Here is a 21,949-nt window from a genome sequence, read left to right on the forward strand (position 1 = left end):
CTTCTACAGATGCACAATTGAGAGCATCTTGTCGGGCTGTATCACCGTCTGGTACGGGAACTGCACCGCCCGCAACCGCAGGGCTCTCCAGAGGTCATTGTCAAACTTCCATGATCATTGACAAACTTCAGACGGGCCTGGCCATGCGCTGGCTTGAGCAGGGGGACCTTGCATGCGCTACAGGATTTTAATCCATGAGTTCAAACAGGTGCAGTTAATACAGGTAATGAGTGGAGAACAGGAGGGCTTCTTAACGAAAAAGTAACAGGTCTGTGAGAGCCGGAATTCTTACTGGTTGGTAGGTGATCAAATACTTATGTCATGAAATAAAATGCAAATTAATGACTTAAGAATCATACAATGTCATTTTCTGGATTTTTGTTTTAGATTCCGTCTCTCACAGTTGAAGTGTACCTATGATACAAATTACAGACCTCTACATGCTTTGTAAGTAGGAAAACCTGCAAAATCGTCAGTGTATCAAATACTTGTTCTCCCCACTGTATATGGCAAGCACGTATCAGTTTCGTTTTCCTTTCTGCTAAATGAAAAGCTTTGATTTCACAGGATGTGGGTAGTGTTTCTGAGTGTTATTATCTCAATACTGTTGCCTTCCTTCTCTGCCATTGACTGTAAAATGAGGTAAGAATTTTACAAAAATTATAACATATTTGAATGACATGCACATACATAATCTCTCTCTCTAATGTACTTAATATAACACAATAATAAACAATGTTGTTGTGTTATGAGTGAGAAAGAGAGAGTGGAGTTATGGTGGACTGAACACTTTGCTGCAGAACATCTCAAGATAAAAGCAGAATATTCAATTTTTGTAAATTTGACTAAATATTAGCACTTCAATCCACCTACTCGTGTGCAATAACCTTCCATCTGGATAAAACAAAATAAATTATAAGGCTAGAGAAATGTATCGACCAATATTACCAATATAATCAACACTCAAACATGTTGGAAAGTAAGCATGGTGAAACAATCCCCCCAAAAAAACACAAATCCTCGATAACTATTGTAAAATATCCTGTGTCCATAAAATGTACATAGGTTCAGATCTTTTGTGAAACAGCACAGTTAAAAATATATGGTAAATAAAAATCTAACTGGATGGTCTTCAGAGGTAGATCAGAGGGGTTGAGGGTAGATGAAGGAAAAACAAACAAAAGATAACTATTGTAAAATATATTGTGTCCGTAAAGTGTATAAAGTACGTATAAGCTGGAAGTAGAAACCTATGTGTTGTCGTCCATTAGTTTACTCCAATTAGGGGAGAGTGGTAAGGTTAGGGGAAAATAATAAAGAAATATATATATTTTTTTAAAGATATACAGTACCAGTCAAAAGTTTGGGCACACCTACTCATTCCAGGGTTTTTCTTTATTTTTACTATTTTCTACATCAAAACTATAAAATAACACGTATGGAATCATGTAGTAACCAAACAGTGTAAAACAATATATATTATATTTGAGATTCTTCAAAGTAGCCACCCTTTGCCTTGATGAGAGCTTTGCACACTCTTGACATTCTCTCAATGAGCATCATGAGGTAGTCACCTGGAATTAATTTCAATTAACAGGTGTGCCTTGTTAATATCTGGAATTTTTTTCTTAATGCGTTTGAGCCAATCAGTTGTGTTGTAACAAGGTAGGGGTGGTATACAGAAGATAGCCCCATTTGGTAAAATACCAAGTCCATATTATGGCAAGAACTTCAAAAATAAACAAAGAGAAACGACAGTCCATCATTACCTTAAGACATGAAGGTCAGTCAATACAGACAATTTCAATAACTTTTAAAGCTTCTTCAAGTGCAGTCGAAAAATTATCAAGCGCTATGATGAAACTGTCTCTCATGACGACCGCCACAGGAATGGAAGACTCAGAGTTACCTCTTCTGCAGAGGATATATTCATTAGATTTACCAGCCACAGAAAAAGCAGCCCAAATAAATGCATCACAGAGTTCAAGCAACAGACATATCTCAACATCAACTGCCAACAAGTGCTCAGCATATGTGGGAACTCCTTCAAGACTGTTGGAAAAGCATTCCAGGTGAAGCTGGTTGAGAGAATGCCAAGAGTGTGCAGTGCTGTCATCAAAGCAAAGGGTGGCTATTTGAAGAACCACAAATATAACATTTATTTTGATTTGTTTAACACTACTTTGGTTAATACATAATCCTATACATGTTATTTCATAGTTGTGATGTCTTCACTATTATTCTACAATGTAGAAAATAGTAAAAAAAATAAAGAAAAACCCCTGAATGAGTAGGTGTTCCAAAATGTTTGAAACGGTAGTGTAAGTATTCAGACCCATTGCTATGAGACCCGAAATTGAGCTCAGGTGCATCCTGTATCCATTGATCATCCTTGAGATGTTTCTACAACTTGATTGGAGTCAACCTGTGGTAAATTCAGTTGATTGGACATGGTCCCAAAGTTGATAGTGCATGTCAGAGCAAAAACCAAGCCATGAGGTTGAAGGAATTGTCTGTAGACCCCCGAGAAAGGATTGTGTCAAGTTACAGATCTGGGGAAGGGTACCAAAAAAAATTCTGCAGCACTGAAGGTCCCCAACAACACAATGGCCTCCATCATTCTTAAATGGAAGAAGTTTGGATCCACCAAGAGTCTTCCCTGAGCTGGCTGTCCAGCCAAACAGGGGAGAGCGGCCTTTCAGAGTTCCTCTGTAAAGATGGAAGAACCTTCCAGAAGGACTACCATCTCTGCAGCACTCGACCAATCAGTCCTTTATGGTAGAATTGCCAGACGGAAGCCACTCCTCAGTAAAAGGCACATGACAGCCCGCTTTTAGTTTGCCAAAAGGAACCTAAAGGACTCTCAGACCATGAGAAACAAGATTTTCTGATCTGATGAAACCAAGATTGAACTCTTTTGCCTGAATGCCAAACGTCACGTCTGGAGGAAACCTGACATCATCACTACGGTGAAGCATGGTGATGGCAGCATCATAATGCTGTGTGGATGTTTTTCAGTGGCAGGGACTGGTCAGGATCAAGGGAAAGATGAACAGAGCAAAGTACAGAGAGATCCTTGATGAAAATCTTCTCCAGAGCGCTCAGGATCTCAGACAGGGGCAAAGTTTCCCCATCCAACAGCACAACGACCATAAGCACACAGCCAAGACAACGCAGGAGTGGCTTTGGGACAAGTCTCTGAATGTCTTTGAGTGGCCCAGACAGAGCCCGGCCTGACACCCTAGGCCCACTTCAATTTGCTTACCGCCCCAATAGATCCACAGATGATGCAATCACAATGCACGCTGACCTATCCCATCTGGACATGAGGAATACCTATGTAAGAATGCTGTTCATTGACTATAGCTCAGCATTCAACACCATAGTACCCTCCAAGCTCATCATTAATCTTAAGGCCCTGGGTCTGAACACCGCCCTGTGCAACTGGGTCCTGGACTTCCTGATGGGCCACCACCAGGTGGTGAAGGTAGGAAAAAAACACCTCCACTTCGCTGATACTAAACACTGGGGCCCCACAAGGATGCGTGCTCAGCCCCCTCCTGTACTCCCTCCAACTCAATCATTAAGTTTGCAGACAACACAACAGTAGAAGGCCTGATTACCAACAATGATGAGACAGCCTACAGGGAGGAGGTTAAGGCCCTGGGAGTGTGGTGCCAGGAAAATAACCTCTCACCCAACATCAACAAAACAAAAGAGTAGATTGTGGACTTCAGGAAAGGGCAGAGGGAGCAACCCCGTGTCCACATCGATCGGATGGCAGTGGAGAAGGTGGAAAGCTTCAAGTTCCTCAGCGTACATATCACTGACAAACTGAAATGGTCCACCCACATAGACAGTGTGGTGAAGAAGATGCACAACAGCATCTCTTCAACCTCAGGAGGCTAAAGAAATTTGGCTTGGCACCTAAAACCCTCACAAACTTCTACAGATGCACAATTGAGAGCATCTTGTCGGGCTGTATCACCGTCTGGTACGGGAACTGCACCGCCCGCAACCGCAGGGCTCTCCAGAGGGTGGTGCGGTCTACCCAATGCATCACCGGGGGCAAAATACCTGCCCTCCAAGACACCTACAGCACCCGATGTCACAGGAAGGCCAAAAATATCATCAAGGACAACAACCACTTGAGCCACTGTCTGTTCACTCTGCTATCATCCAGAAGGCGAGGTCAGTACATGTGCATCAAAGCAGGGACCGAGAGACTGAAAAATAGCTTCTATCTAAAGGCCATCCGACTGTTAAGGATCTGACAGCAGGGGTTAAAACTGTAGAAACTAGTTCCTACATTAGAATATAAAAATTGATTTTATCAAACAAACCAGTTGTCAAAATTACTCAACGTGTGTTCTGTCCAATATTTACCCGGCGCTGGGTAACCAAATCACACAAATTGGGTTGTTTTTAACCCAGCATTTTGTTTGAGTGTAGCTACAAATCGCCATCAATTGGTTAAAACAAGTCATGAAAAAAAAGGTGCATGCCGTTAGGATGGTGCGTGCACAATCTAGGTAAGTTTAGATTCAGTTGTTGATGGTACTGTTCTTCTTCATTCATAGCTTGTTGGCAGAATGGACATACAGTGGGGAGAACAAGTATTTGAAACACTGCCCGATTTTGCAGGTATTCATACTTACAAAGCATGTAGAGGTCTGTAATTGTTATCATAGGTACACTTCAACTGTGAGAGACGGAATCTAAGACAAAAATCCAGAAACTCACATTGTATAATTTTTAAGTAATTAATTTGCATTTTATTGCATGACATAAGTATTTAAACACCTACCAACCTGTAAGAATTCCGGCTCTCACAGACCTGTTAGTTTTTCTTTAAGAAGCCCTCCTGTTCTCCACTCATTACCTGTATTAACTGCACCTGTTTGAACTCATGGATTAAAATCCTGCAGCGCACGCAAGGTCCCCGTGCTCAAACCAGCGCATGTCCAGGCCCGTCTGAAGTTAGCCAATGATCATCTGGATGACCCAGAGGAGGAATGGGAGAATGTCATGTGGTCTGATGAGATAAAAATATAGCTTTTTGGTCTAAACTACACTTGCCGTGTTTGGAGGAAGAAGAAGGATGAGTACAACCCCAAGAACACCATCCCAACCGTGAAGCGTGGAGGTGGAAACATCAATCTTTGGGGATGCTTTTCTGCAAAGGGGACAGGACGACTGCACCATATTGAGGGGAGGATGGATGGGGCCATGTATAGCGAGATCTTGGCCAACAGCCTCCTTCCCTCAGTGAGAGCATTGAAGATGGGTCGTGGCTGGGTCTTCCAGCATGACAACGACCCGAAACACACAGCCAGGGCAACTAAGGAGTGGCTCCGTAAGAGGCATCTCAAGGTCCTGGAGTGGCCTAGCCAGTCTCCAGACCTGAACCCAATAGAAAATCTTTGGAGGGAGCTGAAAGTCCGTATTACCCAGCGACAGCCCCGAAACCTGAAGGATCTGGAGAAGGTCTGTATGGAGGAGTGGGCCAAAATCCCTGCTGCAGTGTGTGCAAACCTGGTCAAGAACTACAGGAAACGTATGATCTCTGTAATTGCAAACAAAGGTTTCTTTACCAAATATTAAGTTCTACTTTTCTGATGTATCAAATACTTATGTCATGAAATAAAATGCAAATGAATGACTTAAGAATCATGCAATGTCATTTTCTGGATTTTTGTTTTAGATTCCGTCTCTCACAGTTGAAGTGTACCTATGATAAAAAATTACAGACCTCTACATGCTTTTTAAGTAGGAAAACCTGCAAAATTGTCAGTGTATCAAATACTTGATCTCCCCACTGTATATGGCAAGCACGTATCAGTTTCGTTTTCCTCTCTGCTAAATGAAAAGCTTTGATTTCACAGGATGTGGGTAGTGTTTCTGAGTGTTATTATTTCAATACTGTTGCCTTCCTTCTCTGCCATTGACTGTAAAATGAGGTAAGAATTTTACAAAAATTATAACATATTTGAATGACATGCACGCACATAATCTCTCTCTCTAATGTACTTAATATAACACAATAATAAACAATGTTGTTGTGTTATGAGTGAGAAAGAGAGAGTGGAGTTATGGTGGACTGAACACTTTGCTGCAGAACGTCTCAAGATAAAAGCAGAATATTCCATTTTTGTAAATTTGACTAAATATTAGCACTTCAATCCACCTACTCGTGTGCAATAACCTTCCATCTGGATAACACAAAACAAATTATAAGGCTAGAGAAATGTATCGACCAATATTACCAATATAATCAACACTCAAACATGTTGGAAAGTAAGCATGGTGAACCAATCCTCAAAAGAAAACACAACTCCTCGATAACTATTGTAAAATATACTGTGTCCATAAAATGTACATAGGTTCAGATCTTTTGTGAAACAGCACAGTTAAAAATATATGGCAAATAAAAATCTAACTGGATGGTCTTCAGAGGTAGATCAGAGGGGTTGAGGGTAGATGAAGGAAAAACAAACAAAAGATAACTATTGTAAAATATATTGTGTTCGTAAAGTGTATAAAGTACGTATAAGCTGGAAGTAGAAACCTATGTGTTGTCATCCATTAGTTTACTCCAATTATGGGAGAGTGGTAAGGTTAGGGGAAAATAATAAAGAAATATATATATATTTTTAAAGATATACAGTACCAGTCAAAAGTTTGGACACACCTACTCATTCCAGGGTTTTTCTTTATTTTTACTATTTACTACATCAAACTATAAAATAACACATATGGAATCATGTAGTAACCAAACAGTGTAAAACAATATATTTTATTTTTGAGATTCTTCAAAGTAGCCACCCTTTGCCTTGATGAGAGCTTTGCACACTCTTGACATTCTCTCAACGAGCATCATGAGGTAGTCAGCTGGAATTAATTTCAATTAACAGGTGTGCCTTGTTAATATCTGTAATTTCTTTCTTTCTTAATGCGTTTGAGCCAATCAGTTGTGTTGTAACAAGGTAGGGGTGGTATACAGAAGATAGCCAATCAGCCAATCAGTTGTGTTGTAACAAGGTAGGGGTGGTATACAGAAGATAGCCCCATTTGGTAAAATATCAAGTCCATATTATGGCAAGAACTGCAAAAATAAGCAAAGAGAAACGACAGTCCATCATTACCTTAAGACATGAAGGTCAGTCAATACGGACAATTTCAATAACTTCAATAACAATAGCTTCTTCAAGTGCAGTCGAAAAACCATCAAGCGCTATGATGAAACTGTCTCTCATGACGACCTCCACAGGAATGGAAGACTCAGAGTTACCTCTTCTGCAGAGGATATATTCATTAGATTTACCAGCCACAGAAAAAGCAGCCCAAATAAATTCAAGCAACAGACATATCTCAACATCAACTGCCAACAAGTGCTCAGCATATGTGGGAACTCCTTCAAGACTGTTGGAAAAGCATTCCAGATGAAGCTGGTTGAGAGAATGCCAAGAGTGTGCAGTGCTGTCATCAAAGCAAAGGGTGGCTATTTGAAGAACCACAAATATAAAATTTATTTTGATTTGTTTAACACTTTTTTGGTTAATACATAATCCCATACATGTTATTTCATAGTTGTGATGTCTTCACTATTATTCTACAATGTAGAAAAAAGTAAAATAATGAAAAACCCTTGAATGAGTATGTGTGTCCAAACCTTTGACTGGTACTGTCCATGCTGTTGTGTTGATGATGAGGATTATGATGGCTGATAACAACGACAACAATGATGGGCTAATAATAATATTATAATAACAAATACTAATGGGTATTTTTCTTTTTTCTCATAGCGCTTCTGTCACAACAGATATGGAAGTGAAGCTGAAAGCACTTGAGTGTCACTTTACATGGGGAATAGAAAAGGATGACATCAAGGACCGGGACAGCCTCCCTGAAAAACTTCTGGATCGCATCATGAAGTTCAGCACTCTGAACCATGCCATATATTTCAACTTACTAGCCTTTCTGAGCCACCTGGAGGAAAACAATGTTAGTGCTCTTGAGTATCTCCACAAGGCTGAGAGTGCATTGAAGAATAGACAGGATGATACAGAGTTACTGGTAACCTATGCTAACTTTGCATGGGTTCACTATCACTCAGGGAACATGAATGATGTGGATGCCTACATTGGAAAGCTGGAAAACATCAATAAGGGTGTTACGACTGCTATTCAAGGCAATTTACCTGCAATACATGGTGAGAAGGCTTGGAGTTTTCTAAGGCTTGGGGGGCTATTTTATTTGGGGGCAAAGGAGAGCTTTCAGAAAGCTCTTAAGGGAGAACCAGAAAATGCATCCTTCAACGTGGGCTATGCCATGGTCCTGTACAGGTTGGAGGGATTAGCCATGGATGGAACAGAGAGATTGGCGCATACTGAAGGTGCTACTCAGCTAAGGAAAGCCTTATCCTTAGAGCCCGATAACACTGAAATCATGGTCCTACTAGCTGTGCAGCTTCAAAACCAAAGTCGACATGAGTCCATGAAACTCATCAAAGAGGCCCTCAGACTGTCTCCTGACGTGCCTCACGTCACATATTACTTGGCCGAGTATTGCAGGCATGCGGACATCAATGAGACCCTGGAGGTTTTGGAGGAAGCTGTCGAACTGTCTGTAAACTCTCCCTTCATGCATTACCAAATCGGCCTGTGTCACAAACAGCAGTTCCACCAGATGTCTGAGCAGAAGAGGGAAGGGAGTTGGATCAAAGCACGCCAGATAAAAGAGAAGAGAGAGCTCTGCATCCATCACTTCTCCAGAGCTGTGGAACTGAAGCCATCCAACGTCCAATTCAGATTGAACCTGGCTGAGGCTTACGGAGACAACTACCAGCTGGAGGAGGCGATGAAGATCTTCACCAACCTGCTGAAAGATGAGTCCCTTAGTGACTCAGACAAGCAGCAATGCCACTCCTGTTTCGGACGGTTTCTGTACTACGCTAAGAAAGACGTGTATGGTGCTGTGACCCAGTTCAAAAAGGGCTACCAGATTCCGATTGAGAGTTGGCACAGGAATAAGGCTAGGAAGATACTGATGCAGATAGCAGAGTGGTGTCAGACTAAAAAGAAGACAGTTGGTGATGCCTCTGAGATTTTGGAATTCCTCGCAATTGAAGACAAAAAAGGCAGGAATGCTGAAGAGCCAAGGAGAGTCGAGGTGCACTCTTCAGACACAGATGACCTTACAGATGCCCTAGGCAAAGGAATGAAACTGATATGATATAGGGGAGACCGGTGATGGTTGTCACAGTGCTAATTACTCCCAATTGAAATGGCGCTGTGTAATAATTGGAAGGTTAAAATGTATGAATTTGAAAGAACTCATCCACCTGGTCAATTTATGTCAACATGACAAAACATTGTGGTGAGATGAATTTGTGTTTTTCATAGGTAAAAGTTTTTTTTTAAAGTATGACATTTTCTTTGTAAATGTTTGAATTATCAGAGTATCCATGAACAAGGATGTTTGTTGAAAAAAGGAAAGGGAGAGATATTTAAATTCCTAGGTCAAGTCATGTGGTAACTAACATCTTAATTAGCATTGGGGGGTGGTGTAGTTGGGGATGGTTGTCACATGGAATACGGGGTTGGTTGTCACTTTCAACATTGCCACCCCCGGTATACAATAAATTGCAAGCTATTTTGTTCTTGTGATATAAAGAGCTCCCTTCGTTGCTTTTCTCTCAAACACACATGTTTTCTGTCACACACCCACACACGCATGTGCAAGCACACACACACACAAATTCACTGAAAATGTCACGTGTTATCCTCACGGCATAAAATGCTGAATTTTGTTAGAAATATTGTTTGATCAAGTAAAGGAATAAGCTACTAGCAAATATTGTGACAACCAACCCCATACTGTGTGACATCCAAACCCGCAATGGGACTGGTTGTCACAAGTGGACAGAGTGTGTTTGATGGCTTTTAACTCCATGTTGGGATAAGATAAGAGGATAAAAACAGGTCCCCATTTCAACCCATGACCTTGGTCTTTCTCCTAACATCGAAAAGAGTCTTGTAAGATATACTGGTGCTGAGAAATACACATATTGTTACACAACACATGGCTTATTGGAGTACTGCTACATGCATTTTAAATGGTTTTAATCATAAAGTGTAACAGTAACTTCAAGTTGCGTGCAATTTTCTTATGTTCGATTTTTTTTGTGTAAAATTCCAACATGTATTTTTTTTAATTAGAATGTATTACTTTAGGAAAACATGTTTTTATGTCTTTGGATGTGTCACCTTTCAGGTAGTTGATTAGATATCTTCACCGACCGTTCAACTGTTGTTGCTCTTGTAACTGGCATTAACATTGTGAAAGAGATAATAAAACATACTGCCATAAACTTGATGATCTTTGAGCTTGTTAACGTGCTTCTTTCTACTTTGCTCCAAAAACCAACCAACCTTGTCAAATAAGACAATAATATTTTGATGTTGTTCACATTTAAAGATACATTCCTTAACTAAATAAAACATATTTCATTACAGATATTAACAAGTGTAGTGATTGGATAGGCTATGTAGGCCTAATGCAATTTCCCTGCGAATTCTTCAAGGCCACGAATAAAAGAAAGCTTGCTTCAGATTAAAAAGTCAAAGTGAGAGATCATGAATCAGTCTCTTAACGTCGTAATATCCTAAGTAGAATGCTGCTGATTTTTCTGCTCTATTTTGACTGAGCATTTGCCACGGATGGAGCCCAAACTTTAAGCACACTGTATGTTTTTACATCTCAATAGCTTTGCCCCTCTACACCAAAACATACTGGGTTGTTTGGTTGACCCAACTGCTGGTTTGCAGGCGATGGGTCACTTAGTTGGGTTGTTCTCTTTAAAAACTGTTGGGTTATTGATGCTGGGTGCTGGGTTGTCGCTGATGGGTTACTGAGATCAGAACACTGGAGGTGTAGTTTATTAGGGGTGTGGCTTTCAGGTAGTTATTTTTAGCCACCAGTGAGAGTAAATGTCATTCCTATTCATCTGTTCTGTTGTATAGTTATCAAATGTTAAGGTCGAACATTGATCATGTTGTAGTTTCAATGACGCTTACAGAAGAGTACGAGTTCCCGAAAAGTTCCTTAACCTGGCAGTGTGTCAGGGGGTCCTCTCCTAGAATTTGTTGAGCATCTAAAGGTAATTTAAAGATTTTTACACAATCCAATATGCTGTCTCCGTTTAGAACAAAAAGTAAGCAAAAATACCCACAGTCATCAAGCTAGGTAAGAGATCATTATTCAAAATGCTTACGTGATTAATAAGACTGAACTAGACCAAAGGTAATTCAATAATAAATATTGTGTTGCACCTTTGACCAAGAGCCTAACAACTGAACAACTCTTGAAAAAAATACAAAGACTTTTGATTGTCTTTATTAAAACTCTCTATATAAAAATTTTCCCAGACCGACCAGCCAGCCCTAGCCGCCTGCACGCCCAACCCCCACCAGTTTAGTCAATAACTCAACTCCCTCGCAACACAATTTCCTTCCCAGTTCACAACATTCATTTTTTAAATTGGAAACAAAAAAAATAATTAAAAGAAACATATACACCGCAAATATAAAGTACATTAACACACAGAAACAGCAAATCCGCCATAAAATGTATCTCACTGTCACGTTCTGACCTTAGTTTATTTTTATGTCTTCGTGTTAGGTGGGCAGGGCTGAGTTGGGGTGGGTAGTCTATGTTCTTTTTCTATGTTATATTTCTATGTCTTGGCCGGGTATGGTTCTCAATCAGGGACAGCTGTCTATCGTTGTCTCTGATTGAGAACCATACTTAGGTACTCTTTTCCCCCACCTGTTTTGTGGGAAGTTAACTTTGTCTTTGTTCAGGGCACATAGTCCAAAGCGTCACGGTTTGGTTTTTGTTCTTTGTTTTGTCGGCGTAATTTTTGAATAAAGAGAAAATGTACGCTTACCATGCTTCACCTTGGTCCAGTCCTTCAGCCAGCCGTGACAGAACGTCCCATCACCAACGGACCAAGCAGCATAGTAAGGTGGACTCCTGGACATGGGAGGATGTTCTGGACGGCAAGGGAGTCTACACATGGGAGGAGATCAGGTGGAGAACAGGTGGAGGCAGCTAGGAGAGCAGAGGCAGCCGGAGAAAGGAACCAGCGGTATGTGGGAACACGGCTGGCAAGGAAGCCCGAGAGGCAGCCACCTCATGAAGCTGGTTGAGAGAATGCCAAGAGTGTGCAAAGCTGTCATCAAGGCACAGGGTGGCTATTCGAAGAACCACAAATAAAACATTTATTTTGATTTGTTTAACACTTTTTTGGTTAATACATAATCCCATACGTGTTATTTCATAGTTGTGATGTCTTCACTATTATTCTACAATGTAGAAAATAGTAAAAAGAAAGAAAAACCACTGAATGAGTAGGTGTTCTAAAACGTTTTACCGGTTGTGTAAGTATTCAGACCCATTGCTATGAGACCCGAAATTGAGCTCAGGTGCATCCTGTTTCCATTGATCATCCTTGAGATGTTTCTACAACTTGATTGGGGTCAACCTGTGGTAAATTCAGTTGATTGGACATGGTCCCAAAGTTGACAGTGCATGTCAGAGCAAAAAACAAGCCATGAGGTTGAAGGAATTGTCTGTAGACCCCCGAGACAGGATTGTGTCAAGTTACAGATCTGGGGAAGGGTACCAAAAAAATGTCTGCAGCACTGAAGGTCCCCAACAACACAGTGGCCTCCATCATTCTTAGACGGAAGAAGTTTGGATCCACCAAGAGTCTTCCCTGAGCTGGCTGTCCAGCCAAACAGGGAAGAGCAGCCTTTCAGAGTTCCTCTGTAAAGATGGGAGAACCTTCCAGAAGGGCTACCATCTCTGAAGCACGCGACCAATCAGGCTTTTATGGTAGAGTTGCCAGACGGAAGCCACTCCTCAGTAAAAGGCACATGACAGCCCGCTTTTAGTTTGCCAAAAGGAACCTAAAGGAATCCCAGACCATAAGAAACAAGATGTTCTGGTCTGATGAAACCAAGATTGAACTCTTTTGCCTGAATGCCAAGCGTCACGTCTGGAGGAAACCTGACATCATCCCTACGGTGAAGCATGGTGATGGCAGTATCATAATGCTGTGTGGATGTTTTTCAGCTGCAGGGACTGGGAGACTAGTCAGGATCGAGGGAAAGATGAACGGAGCAATGTACAGAGAGATCCTTGATGAAAACCTACTCCAGAGCGCTCAGGATCTCAGACAGGGGCAAAGTTTCCCCATCCAACAGCACAACGACCATAAGCACACAGCCAAGACAACGCAGGAGTGGCTTCGGGACAAGTCTCTGAATGTCTTTGAGTGGCCCAGACAGAGCCCGGCCTGACACCCTAGGCCCACTTCAATTTGCTTACCGCTCCAATACATCCACAGATGATGCAATCGCAATGCACGCTGACCTATCCCATCTGGACATGAGGAATACCTATGTAAGAATGCTGTTCATTGACTATAGCTCAGCATTCAACACCATAGTACCCTCCAAGCTCATCATTAATCTTAAGGCCCTGGGTCTGAACACCGCCCTGTGCAACTGGGTCCTGGACTTCCTGATGGGCCACCACCAGGTGGTGAAGGTAGGAAAAAAACACCTCCACTTCGCTGATACTCAACACTGGGGCCCCACAAGGATGCGTGCTCAGCCCCCTCCTGTACTCCCTCCAACTCAATCATTAAGTTTGCAGACAACACAACAGTAGAAGGCCTGATTACCAACAATGATGAGACAGCCTACAGGGAGGAGGTTAGGGCCCTGGGAGTGTGGTGCCAGGAAAATAACCTCTCACCCAACATCAACAAAACAAAAGAGTAGATTGTGGACTTCAGGAAAGGGCAGAGGGAGCAGCCCGGTGTCCACATCGATCGGATGGCAGTGGAGAAGGTGGAAAGCTTCAAGTTCCTCAGAGTACATATCACTGACAAACTGAAATGGTCCACCCACACAGATAGTGTGGTGAAGAAGGTACAACAGCATCTCTTCAACCTCAGGAGGCTAAAGAAATTTGGCTTGGCACCTAAAACCCTCACAAACTTCTACAGATGCACAATTGAGAGCATCTTGTCGGGCTGTATCACCGTCTGGTACGGGAACTGCACCGCCCGCAACCGCAGGGCTCTCCAGAGGTCATTGGCAAACTTCCATGATCATTGGCAAACTTCAGACGGGCCTGGCCATGCGCTGGCTTGAGCAGGGGGACCTTGCGTGCGCTGCAGGATTTTAATCCATGAGTTCAAACAGGTGCAGTTAATACAGGTAATGAGTGGAGAACAGGAGGGCTTCTTTAAGAAAAAGTAACAGGTCTGTGAGAGACGGAATTCTTACTGGTTGGTAGGTGATCAAATACTTATGTCATGAAATAAAATGCAAATTAATGACTTAAGAATCATACAATGTCATTTTCTGGATTTTTGTTTTAGATTCCGTCTCTCACAGTTGAAGTGTACCTATGATACAAATTACAGACCTCTACATGCTTTGTAAGTAGGAAAACCTGCAAAATCGTCAGTGTATCAAATACTTGTTCTCCCCACTGTATATGGCAAGCACGTATCAGTTTCGTTTTCCTTTCTGCTAAATGAAAAGCTTTGATTTCACAGGATGTGGGTAGTGTTTCTGAGTGTTATTATCTCAATACTGTTGCCTTCCTTCTCTGCCATTGACTGTAAAATGAGGTAAGAATTTTACAAAAATTATAACATATTTGAATGACATGCACATACATAATCTCTCTCTCTAATGTACTTAATATAACACAATAATAAACAATGTTGTTGTGTTATGAGTGAGAAAGAGAGAGTGGAGTTATGGTGGACTGAACACTTTGCTGCAGAACGTCTCAAGATAAAAGCAGAATATTCCATTTTTGTAAATTTGACTAAATATTAGCACTTCAATCCACCTACTCGTGTGCAATAACCTTCCATCTGGATAACACAAAACAAATTATAAGGCTAGAGAAATGAATCGACCAATATTACCAATATAATCAACACTCAAACATGTTGGAAAGTAAGCATGGTGAAACAATCCCCAAAAGAAAACACAAATCCTTGATAACTATTGTAAAATATCCTGTGTCCATAAAATGTACATAGGTTCAGATCTTTTGTGAAACAGCACAGTTAAAAATATATGGCAAATAAAAATCTAACTGGATGGTCTTCTGAGATAGATCAGAGGGGTTGAGGGTAGATGAAGGAAAAACAAACAAAAGATAACTATTGTAAAATATATTGTGTCCGTAAAGTGTATAAAGTACGTATAAGCTGGAAGTAGAAACCTATGTGTTGTCGTCCATTAGTTTACTCCAATTAGGGGAGAGTGGTAAGGTTAGGGGAAAATAATAAAGAAATATATATTTTTTTTAAAGATATACAGTACCAGTCAAAAGTTTGGACACACCTACTCATTCCAGGGTTTTTCTATTTACTACATCAAACTATAAAATAACACATATGGAATCATGTAGTAACCAAACAGTGTAAAACAATATATATTATATTTGAGATTCTTCAAAGTAGCCACCCTTTGCCTTGATGAGAGCTTTGCACACTCTTGACATTCTCTCAACGAGCATCATGAGGTAGTCACCTGGAATTAATTTCAATTAACAGGTGTGCCTTGTTAATATCTGGAATTTATTTCTTTCTTAATGCGTTTGAGCCAATCAGTTGTGTTGTAACAAGGTAGGGGTGGTATACAGAAGATAGCCCCATTTGGTAAAATACCAAGTCCATATTATGGCAAGAACTGCAAAAATAAGCAAAGAGAAACGACAGTCCATCATTACCTTAAGACATGAAGGTCAGTCAATACGGACAATTTCAATAACTTCAATAACAATAGTTTCTTCAAGTGCAGTCGAAAAACCATCAAGCGCTATGATGAAACTGTCTCTCATGACGACCTCCACAGGAATGGAAGACCCAGAGTTACCTCTTCTGCAGAGGATATATTCATTAGATTTACCAGCCACAGAAAAAGCAGCCCAAATAAATTCAAGCAACAGACATATCTCAACATTAACTGCCAACAAGTGCTCAGCATATGTGGGAACTCCTTCAAGACTGTTGGAAAAGCATTCCAGATGAAGCTGGTTGAGAGAATGCCAAGAGTGTGCAGTGCTGTCATCAAAGCAAAGGGTGGCTATTTGAAGAACCACAAATATAAAATGTATTTTGATTTGTTTAACACTTTTTTGGTTAATACATAATCCCATACATGTTATTTCATAGTTGTGATGTCTTCACTATTATTCTACAATGTAGAAAAAAGTAAAATAAAGAAAAACTCTTGAATGAGTAGGTGTGTCCAAACCTTTGACTGGTACTGTCCATGCTGTTGTGATGATGATGAGGATGATGATGGCTGATAACAACGACAACAATGATGGGCTAATAATAATATTATAATAACAAATACTAATGGGTATTTTTCTTTTTTCTCATAGCGCTTCTGTCACAACAGATATGGAAGTGAAGCTGAAAGCACTTGAGTGTCACTTTACATGGGGAATAGAAAAGGATGACATCAAGGACCGGGACAGCCTCCCTGAAAAACTTCTGGATCGCATCATGAAGTTCAGCACTCTGAACCATGCCATATATTTCAACTTACTAGCCTTTCTGAGCCACCTGGAGGAAAACAATGTTAGTGCTCTTGAGTATCTCCACAAGGCTGAGAGTGCATTGAAGAATAGACAGGATGATACAGAGTTACTGGTAACCTATGCTAACTTTGCATGGGTTCACTATCACTCAGGGAACATGAATGATGTGGATGCCTACATTGGAAAGCTGGAAAACATCAATAAGGGTGTTACGACTGCTATTCAAGGCAGCTTACCTTCAATACATGGTGAGAAGGCTTGGAGTTTTCTAAGGCTTGGGGGGCTATTTTATTTGGGGGCAAAGGAGAGCTTTCAGAAAGCTCTTAAGGAAGAACCAGACAATGCATCCTTCAACGTGGGCTATGCCATGGTCCTGTACAGGTTGGAGGGATTAGCCATGGATGGAACAGAGAGATTGGCGCATACTGAAGGTGCTACTCAGCTAAGGAAAGCCTTATCCTTAGAGCCCGATAACACTGAAATCATGGTCCTACTAGCTGTGCAGCTTCAAAACCAAAGTCGACATGAGTCCATGAAACTCATCAAAGAGGCCCTCAGACTGTCTCCTGACGTGCCTCACGTCACATATTACTTGGCCCAGTATTGCAGGCATGCGGACATCAATGAGACCCTGGAGGTTTTGGAGGAAGCTGTCGAACTGTCTGTAAACTCCCCCTTCATGCATTACCAAATCGGCCTGTGTCACAAACAGCAGTTCCACCAGATGTCTGAGCAGAAGAGGGAAGGGAGATGGGTCAACGCACGCCAGATAAGAGAGAAGATGGAGCTCTGCATCCATCACTTCTCCAGAGCTGTGGAACTGAAGCCATCCAACGTCCAATTCAGGTTGAACCTGGCTGAGGCTTACGGAGACAACTACCAGCTGGAGGAGGCGATGAAGATCTTCACCATCCTGCTGAAAGATGAGTCCCTTAGTGACTCAGACAAGCAGCAATGCCACTCCTGTTTCGGACGGTTTCTGTACTACAAGAAGAAAGACGTGTATGGTGCTGTGACCCAGTTCAAAAAGGCCTACCAGATTCCGATTGAGAGTTGGCACAGGAATAAGGCTAGGAAGATACTGATGCAGATAGCAGAGTGGTGTCAGACTAAAAAGAAGACAGTTGGTGATGCCTCTGAGATTTTGGAATTCCTCGCAATTGAAGACAAAAAAGGCAGGAATGCTGAAGAGCCAAGGAGAGTCGAGGTGCACTCTTCAGACACAGATGACCTTACAGATGCCCTAGGCAAAGGAATGAAACTGATATGATATAGGGGAGACCGGTGATGGTTGTCACAGTGCTAATTACTCCCAATTGAAATGGCGCTGTGTAATAATTGGAAGGTTAAAATGTATGAATTTGAAAGAACTCATCCACCTGGTCAATTTATGTCAACATGACAAAACATTGTGGTGAGATGAATTTGTGTTTTTCATAGGTAAAAGTTTTTTTTTAAAGTATGACATTTTCTTTGTAAATGTTTGAATTATCAGAGTATCCATGAACAAGGATGTTTGTTGAAAAAAGGAAAGGGAGAGATATTTAAATTCCTAGGTCAAGTCATGTGGTAACTAACATCTTAATTAGCATTGGGGGGTGGTGTAGTTGGGGATGGTTGTCACATGGAATACGGGGTTGGTTGTCACTTTCAACATTGCCACCCCCGGTATACAATAAATTGCAAGCTATTTTGTTCTTGTGATATAAAGAGCTCCCTTCGTTGCTTTTCTCTCAAACACACATGTTTTCTGTCACACACCCACACACGCATGTGCAAGCACACACACACACAAATTCACTGAAAATGTCACGTGTTATCCTCACGGCATAAAATGCTGAATTTTGTTAGAAATATTGTTTGATCAAGTAAAGGAATAAGCTACTAGCAAATATTGTGACAACCAACCCCATACTGTGTGACATCCAAACCCGCAATGGGACTGGTTGTCACAAGTGGACAGAGTGTGTTTGATGGCTTTTAACTCCATGTTGGGATAAGATAAGAGGATAAAAACAGGTCCCCATTTCAACCCATGACCTTGGTCTTTCTCCTAACATCGAAAAGAGTCTTGTAAGATATACTGGTGCTGAGAAATACACATATTGTTACACAACACATGGCTTATTGGAGTACTGCTACATGCATTTTAAATGGTTTTAATCATAAAGTGTAACAGTAACTTCAAGTTGCGTGCATTTTTCTTATGTTCGATTTTTTTTGTGTAAAATTCCAACATGTATTTTTTTTAATTAGAATGTATTACTTTAGGAAAACATGTTTTTATGTCTTTGGATGTGTCACCTTTCAGGTAGTTGATTAGATATCTTCACCGACCGTTCAACTGTTGTTGCTCTTGTAACTGGCATTAACATTGTGAAAGAGATAATAAAACATACTGCCATAAACTTGATGATCTTTGAGCTTGTTAACGTGCTTCTTTCTACTTTGCTCCAAAAACCAACCAACCTTGTCAAATAAGACAATAATATTTTGATGTTGTTCACATTTAAAGATACATTCCTTAACTAAATAAAACATATTTCATTACAGATATTAACAAGTGTAGTGATTGGATAGGCTATGTAGGCCTAATGCAATTTCCCTGCGAATTCTTCAAGGCCACGAATAAAAGAAAGCTTGCTTCAGATTAAAAAGTCAAAGTGAGAGATCATGAATCAGTCTCTTAACGTCGTAATATCCTAAGTAGAATGCTGCTGATTTTTCTGCTCTATTTTGACTGAGCATTTGCCACGGATGGAGCCCAAACTTTAAGCACACTGTATGTTTTTACATCTCAATAGCTTTGCCCCTCTACACCAAAACATACTGGGTTGTTTGGTTGACCCAACTGCTGGTTTGCAGGCGATGGGTCACTTAGTTGGGTTGTTCTCTTTAAAAACTGTTGGGTTATTGATGCTGGGTGCTGGGTTGTCGCTGATGGGTTACTGAGATCAGAACACTGGAGGTGTAGTTTATTAGGGGTGTGGCTTTCAGGTAGTTATTTTTAGCCACCAGTGAGAGTAAATGTCATTCCTATTCATCTGTTCTGTTGTATAGTTATCAAATGTTAAGGTCGAACATTGATCATGTTGTAGTTTCAATGACGCTTACAGAAGAGTACGAGTTCCCGAAAAGTTCCTTAACCTGGCAGTGTGTCAGGGGGTCCTCTCCTAGAATTTGTTGAGCATCTAAAGGTAATTTAAAGATTTTTACACAATCCAATATGCTGTCTCCGTTTAGAACAAAAAGTAAGCAAAAATACCCACAGTCATCAAGCTAGGTAAGAGATCATTATTCAAAATGCTTACGTGATTAATAAGACTGAACTAGACCAAAGGTAATTCAATAATAAATATTGTGTTGCACCTTTGACCAAGAGCCTAACAACTGAACAACTCTTGAAAAAAATACAAAGACTTTTGATTGTCTTTATTAAAACTCTCTATATAAAAATTTTCCCAGACCGACCAGCCAGCCCTAGCCGCCTGCACGCCCAACCCCCACCAGTTTAGTCAATAACTCAACTCCCTCGCAACACAATTTCCTTCCCAGTTCACAACATTCATTTTTTAAATTGGAAACAAAAAAAATAATTAAAAGAAACATATACACCGCAAATATAAAGTACATTAACACACAGAAACAGCAAATCCGCCATAAAATGTATCTCACTGTCACGTTCTGACCTTAGTTTATTTTTATGTCTTCGTGTTAGGTGGGCAGGGCTGAGTTGGGGTGGGTAGTCTATGTTCTTTTTGTATGTTATATTTCTATGTCTTGGCCGGGTATGGTTCTCAATCAGGGACAGCTGTCTATCGTTGTCTCTGATTGAGAACCATACTTAGGTACTCTTTTCCCCCACCTGTTTTGTGGGAAGTTAACTTTGTCTTTGTTCAGGGCACATAGTCCAAAGCGTCACGGTTTGGTTTTTGTTCTTTGTTTTGTCGGCGTAATTTTTGAATAAAGAGAAAATGTACGCTTACCATGCTTCACCTTGGTCCAGTCCTTCAGCCAGCCGTGACAGAACGTCCCATCACCAACGGACCAAGCAGCATAGTAAGGTGGACTCCTGGACATGGGAGGATGTTCTGGACGGCAAGGGAGTCTACACATGGGAGGAGATCAGGTGGAGAACAGGTGGAGGCAGCTAGGAGAGCAGAGGCAGCCGGAGAAAGGAACCAGCGGTATGTGGGAACACGGCTGGCAAGGAAGCCCGAGAGGCAGCCACCTCATGAAGCTGGTTGAGAGAATGCCAAGAGTGTGCAAAGCTGTCATCAAGGCACAGGGTGGCTATTCGAAGAACCACAAATAAAACATTTATTTTGATTTGTTTAACACTTTTTTGGTTAATACATAATCCCATACGTGTTATTTCATAGTTGTGATGTCTTCACTATTATTCTACAATGTAGAAAATAGTAAAAAGAAAGAAAAACCACTGAATGAGTAGGTGTTCTAAAACGTTTTACCGGTTGTGTAAGTATTCAGACCCATTGCTATGAGACCCGAAATTGAGCTCAGGTGCATCCTGTTTCCATTGATCATCCTTGAGATGTTTCTACAACTTGATTGGGGTCAACCTGTGGTAAATTCAGTTGATTGGACATGGTCCCAAAGTTGACAGTGCATGTCAGAGCAAAAAACAAGCCATGAGGTTGAAGGAATTGTCTGTAGACCCCCGAGACAGGATTGTGTCAAGTTACAGATCTGGGGAAGGGTACCAAAAAAATGTCTGCAGCACTGAAGGTCCCCAACAACACAGTGGCCTCCATCATTCTTAGACGGAAGAAGTTTGGATCCACCAAGAGTCTTCCCTGAGCTGGCTGTCCAGCCAAACAGGGAAGAGCAGCCTTTCAGAGTTCCTCTGTAAAGATGGGAGAACCTTCCAGAAGGGCTACCATCTCTGAAGCACGCGACCAATCAGGCTTTTATGGTAGAGTTGCCAGACGGAAGCCACTCCTCAGTAAAAGGCACATGACAGCCCGCTTTTAGTTTGCCAAAAGGAACCTAAAGGAATCCCAGACCATAAGAAACAAGATGTTCTGGTCTGATGAAACCAAGATTGAACTCTTTTGCCTGAATGCCAAGCGTCACGTCTGGAGGAAACCTGACATCATCCCTACGGTGAAGCATGGTGATGGCAGTATCATAATGCTGTGTGGATGTTTTTCAGCTGCAGGGACTGGGAGACTAGTCAGGATCGAGGGAAAGATGAACGGAGCAATGTACAGAGAGATCCTTGATGAAAACCTACTCCAGAGCGCTCAGGATCTCAGACAGGGGCAAAGTTTCCCCA

At 41.2% G+C, this 21,949-nt stretch overlaps 2 protein-coding genes across 2 annotated transcripts; both read left to right on the plus strand.

Annotated features, from left to right (window-relative positions):
* The first annotated feature begins 5,902 nt into the window (after window positions 1-5,902).
* On the plus strand, window positions 5,903-10,375 carry LOC139367452 (interferon-induced protein with tetratricopeptide repeats 5-like). Its single transcript, XM_071105665.1, has 2 exons — window positions 5,903-5,960; window positions 7,806-10,375. The coding sequence occupies exons 1-2, from the start codon at window positions 5,956-5,958 to the stop codon at window positions 9,232-9,234; spliced, it is 1,434 nt and encodes a 477-aa protein (XP_070961766.1). The 5' UTR covers window positions 5,903-5,955; the 3' UTR covers window positions 9,235-10,375.
* A 4,294-nt stretch (window positions 10,376-14,669) lies between these two features.
* LOC139367846 (interferon-induced protein with tetratricopeptide repeats 5-like) lies at window positions 14,670-17,920 on the plus strand. Its single transcript, XM_071106182.1, has 2 exons — window positions 14,670-14,713; window positions 16,492-17,920. The coding sequence occupies exons 1-2, from the start codon at window positions 14,709-14,711 to the stop codon at window positions 17,918-17,920; spliced, it is 1,434 nt and encodes a 477-aa protein (XP_070962283.1). The 5' UTR covers window positions 14,670-14,708.
* The last annotated feature ends 4,029 nt before the right edge of the window (window positions 17,921-21,949 follow it).

The sequence above is a fragment of the Oncorhynchus clarkii genome, chromosome 16 (assembly GCF_045791955.1).
Source record: "Oncorhynchus clarkii lewisi isolate Uvic-CL-2024 chromosome 16, UVic_Ocla_1.0, whole genome shotgun sequence".
NCBI classification, from domain to species: domain Eukaryota; kingdom Metazoa; phylum Chordata; class Actinopteri; order Salmoniformes; family Salmonidae; genus Oncorhynchus; species Oncorhynchus clarkii.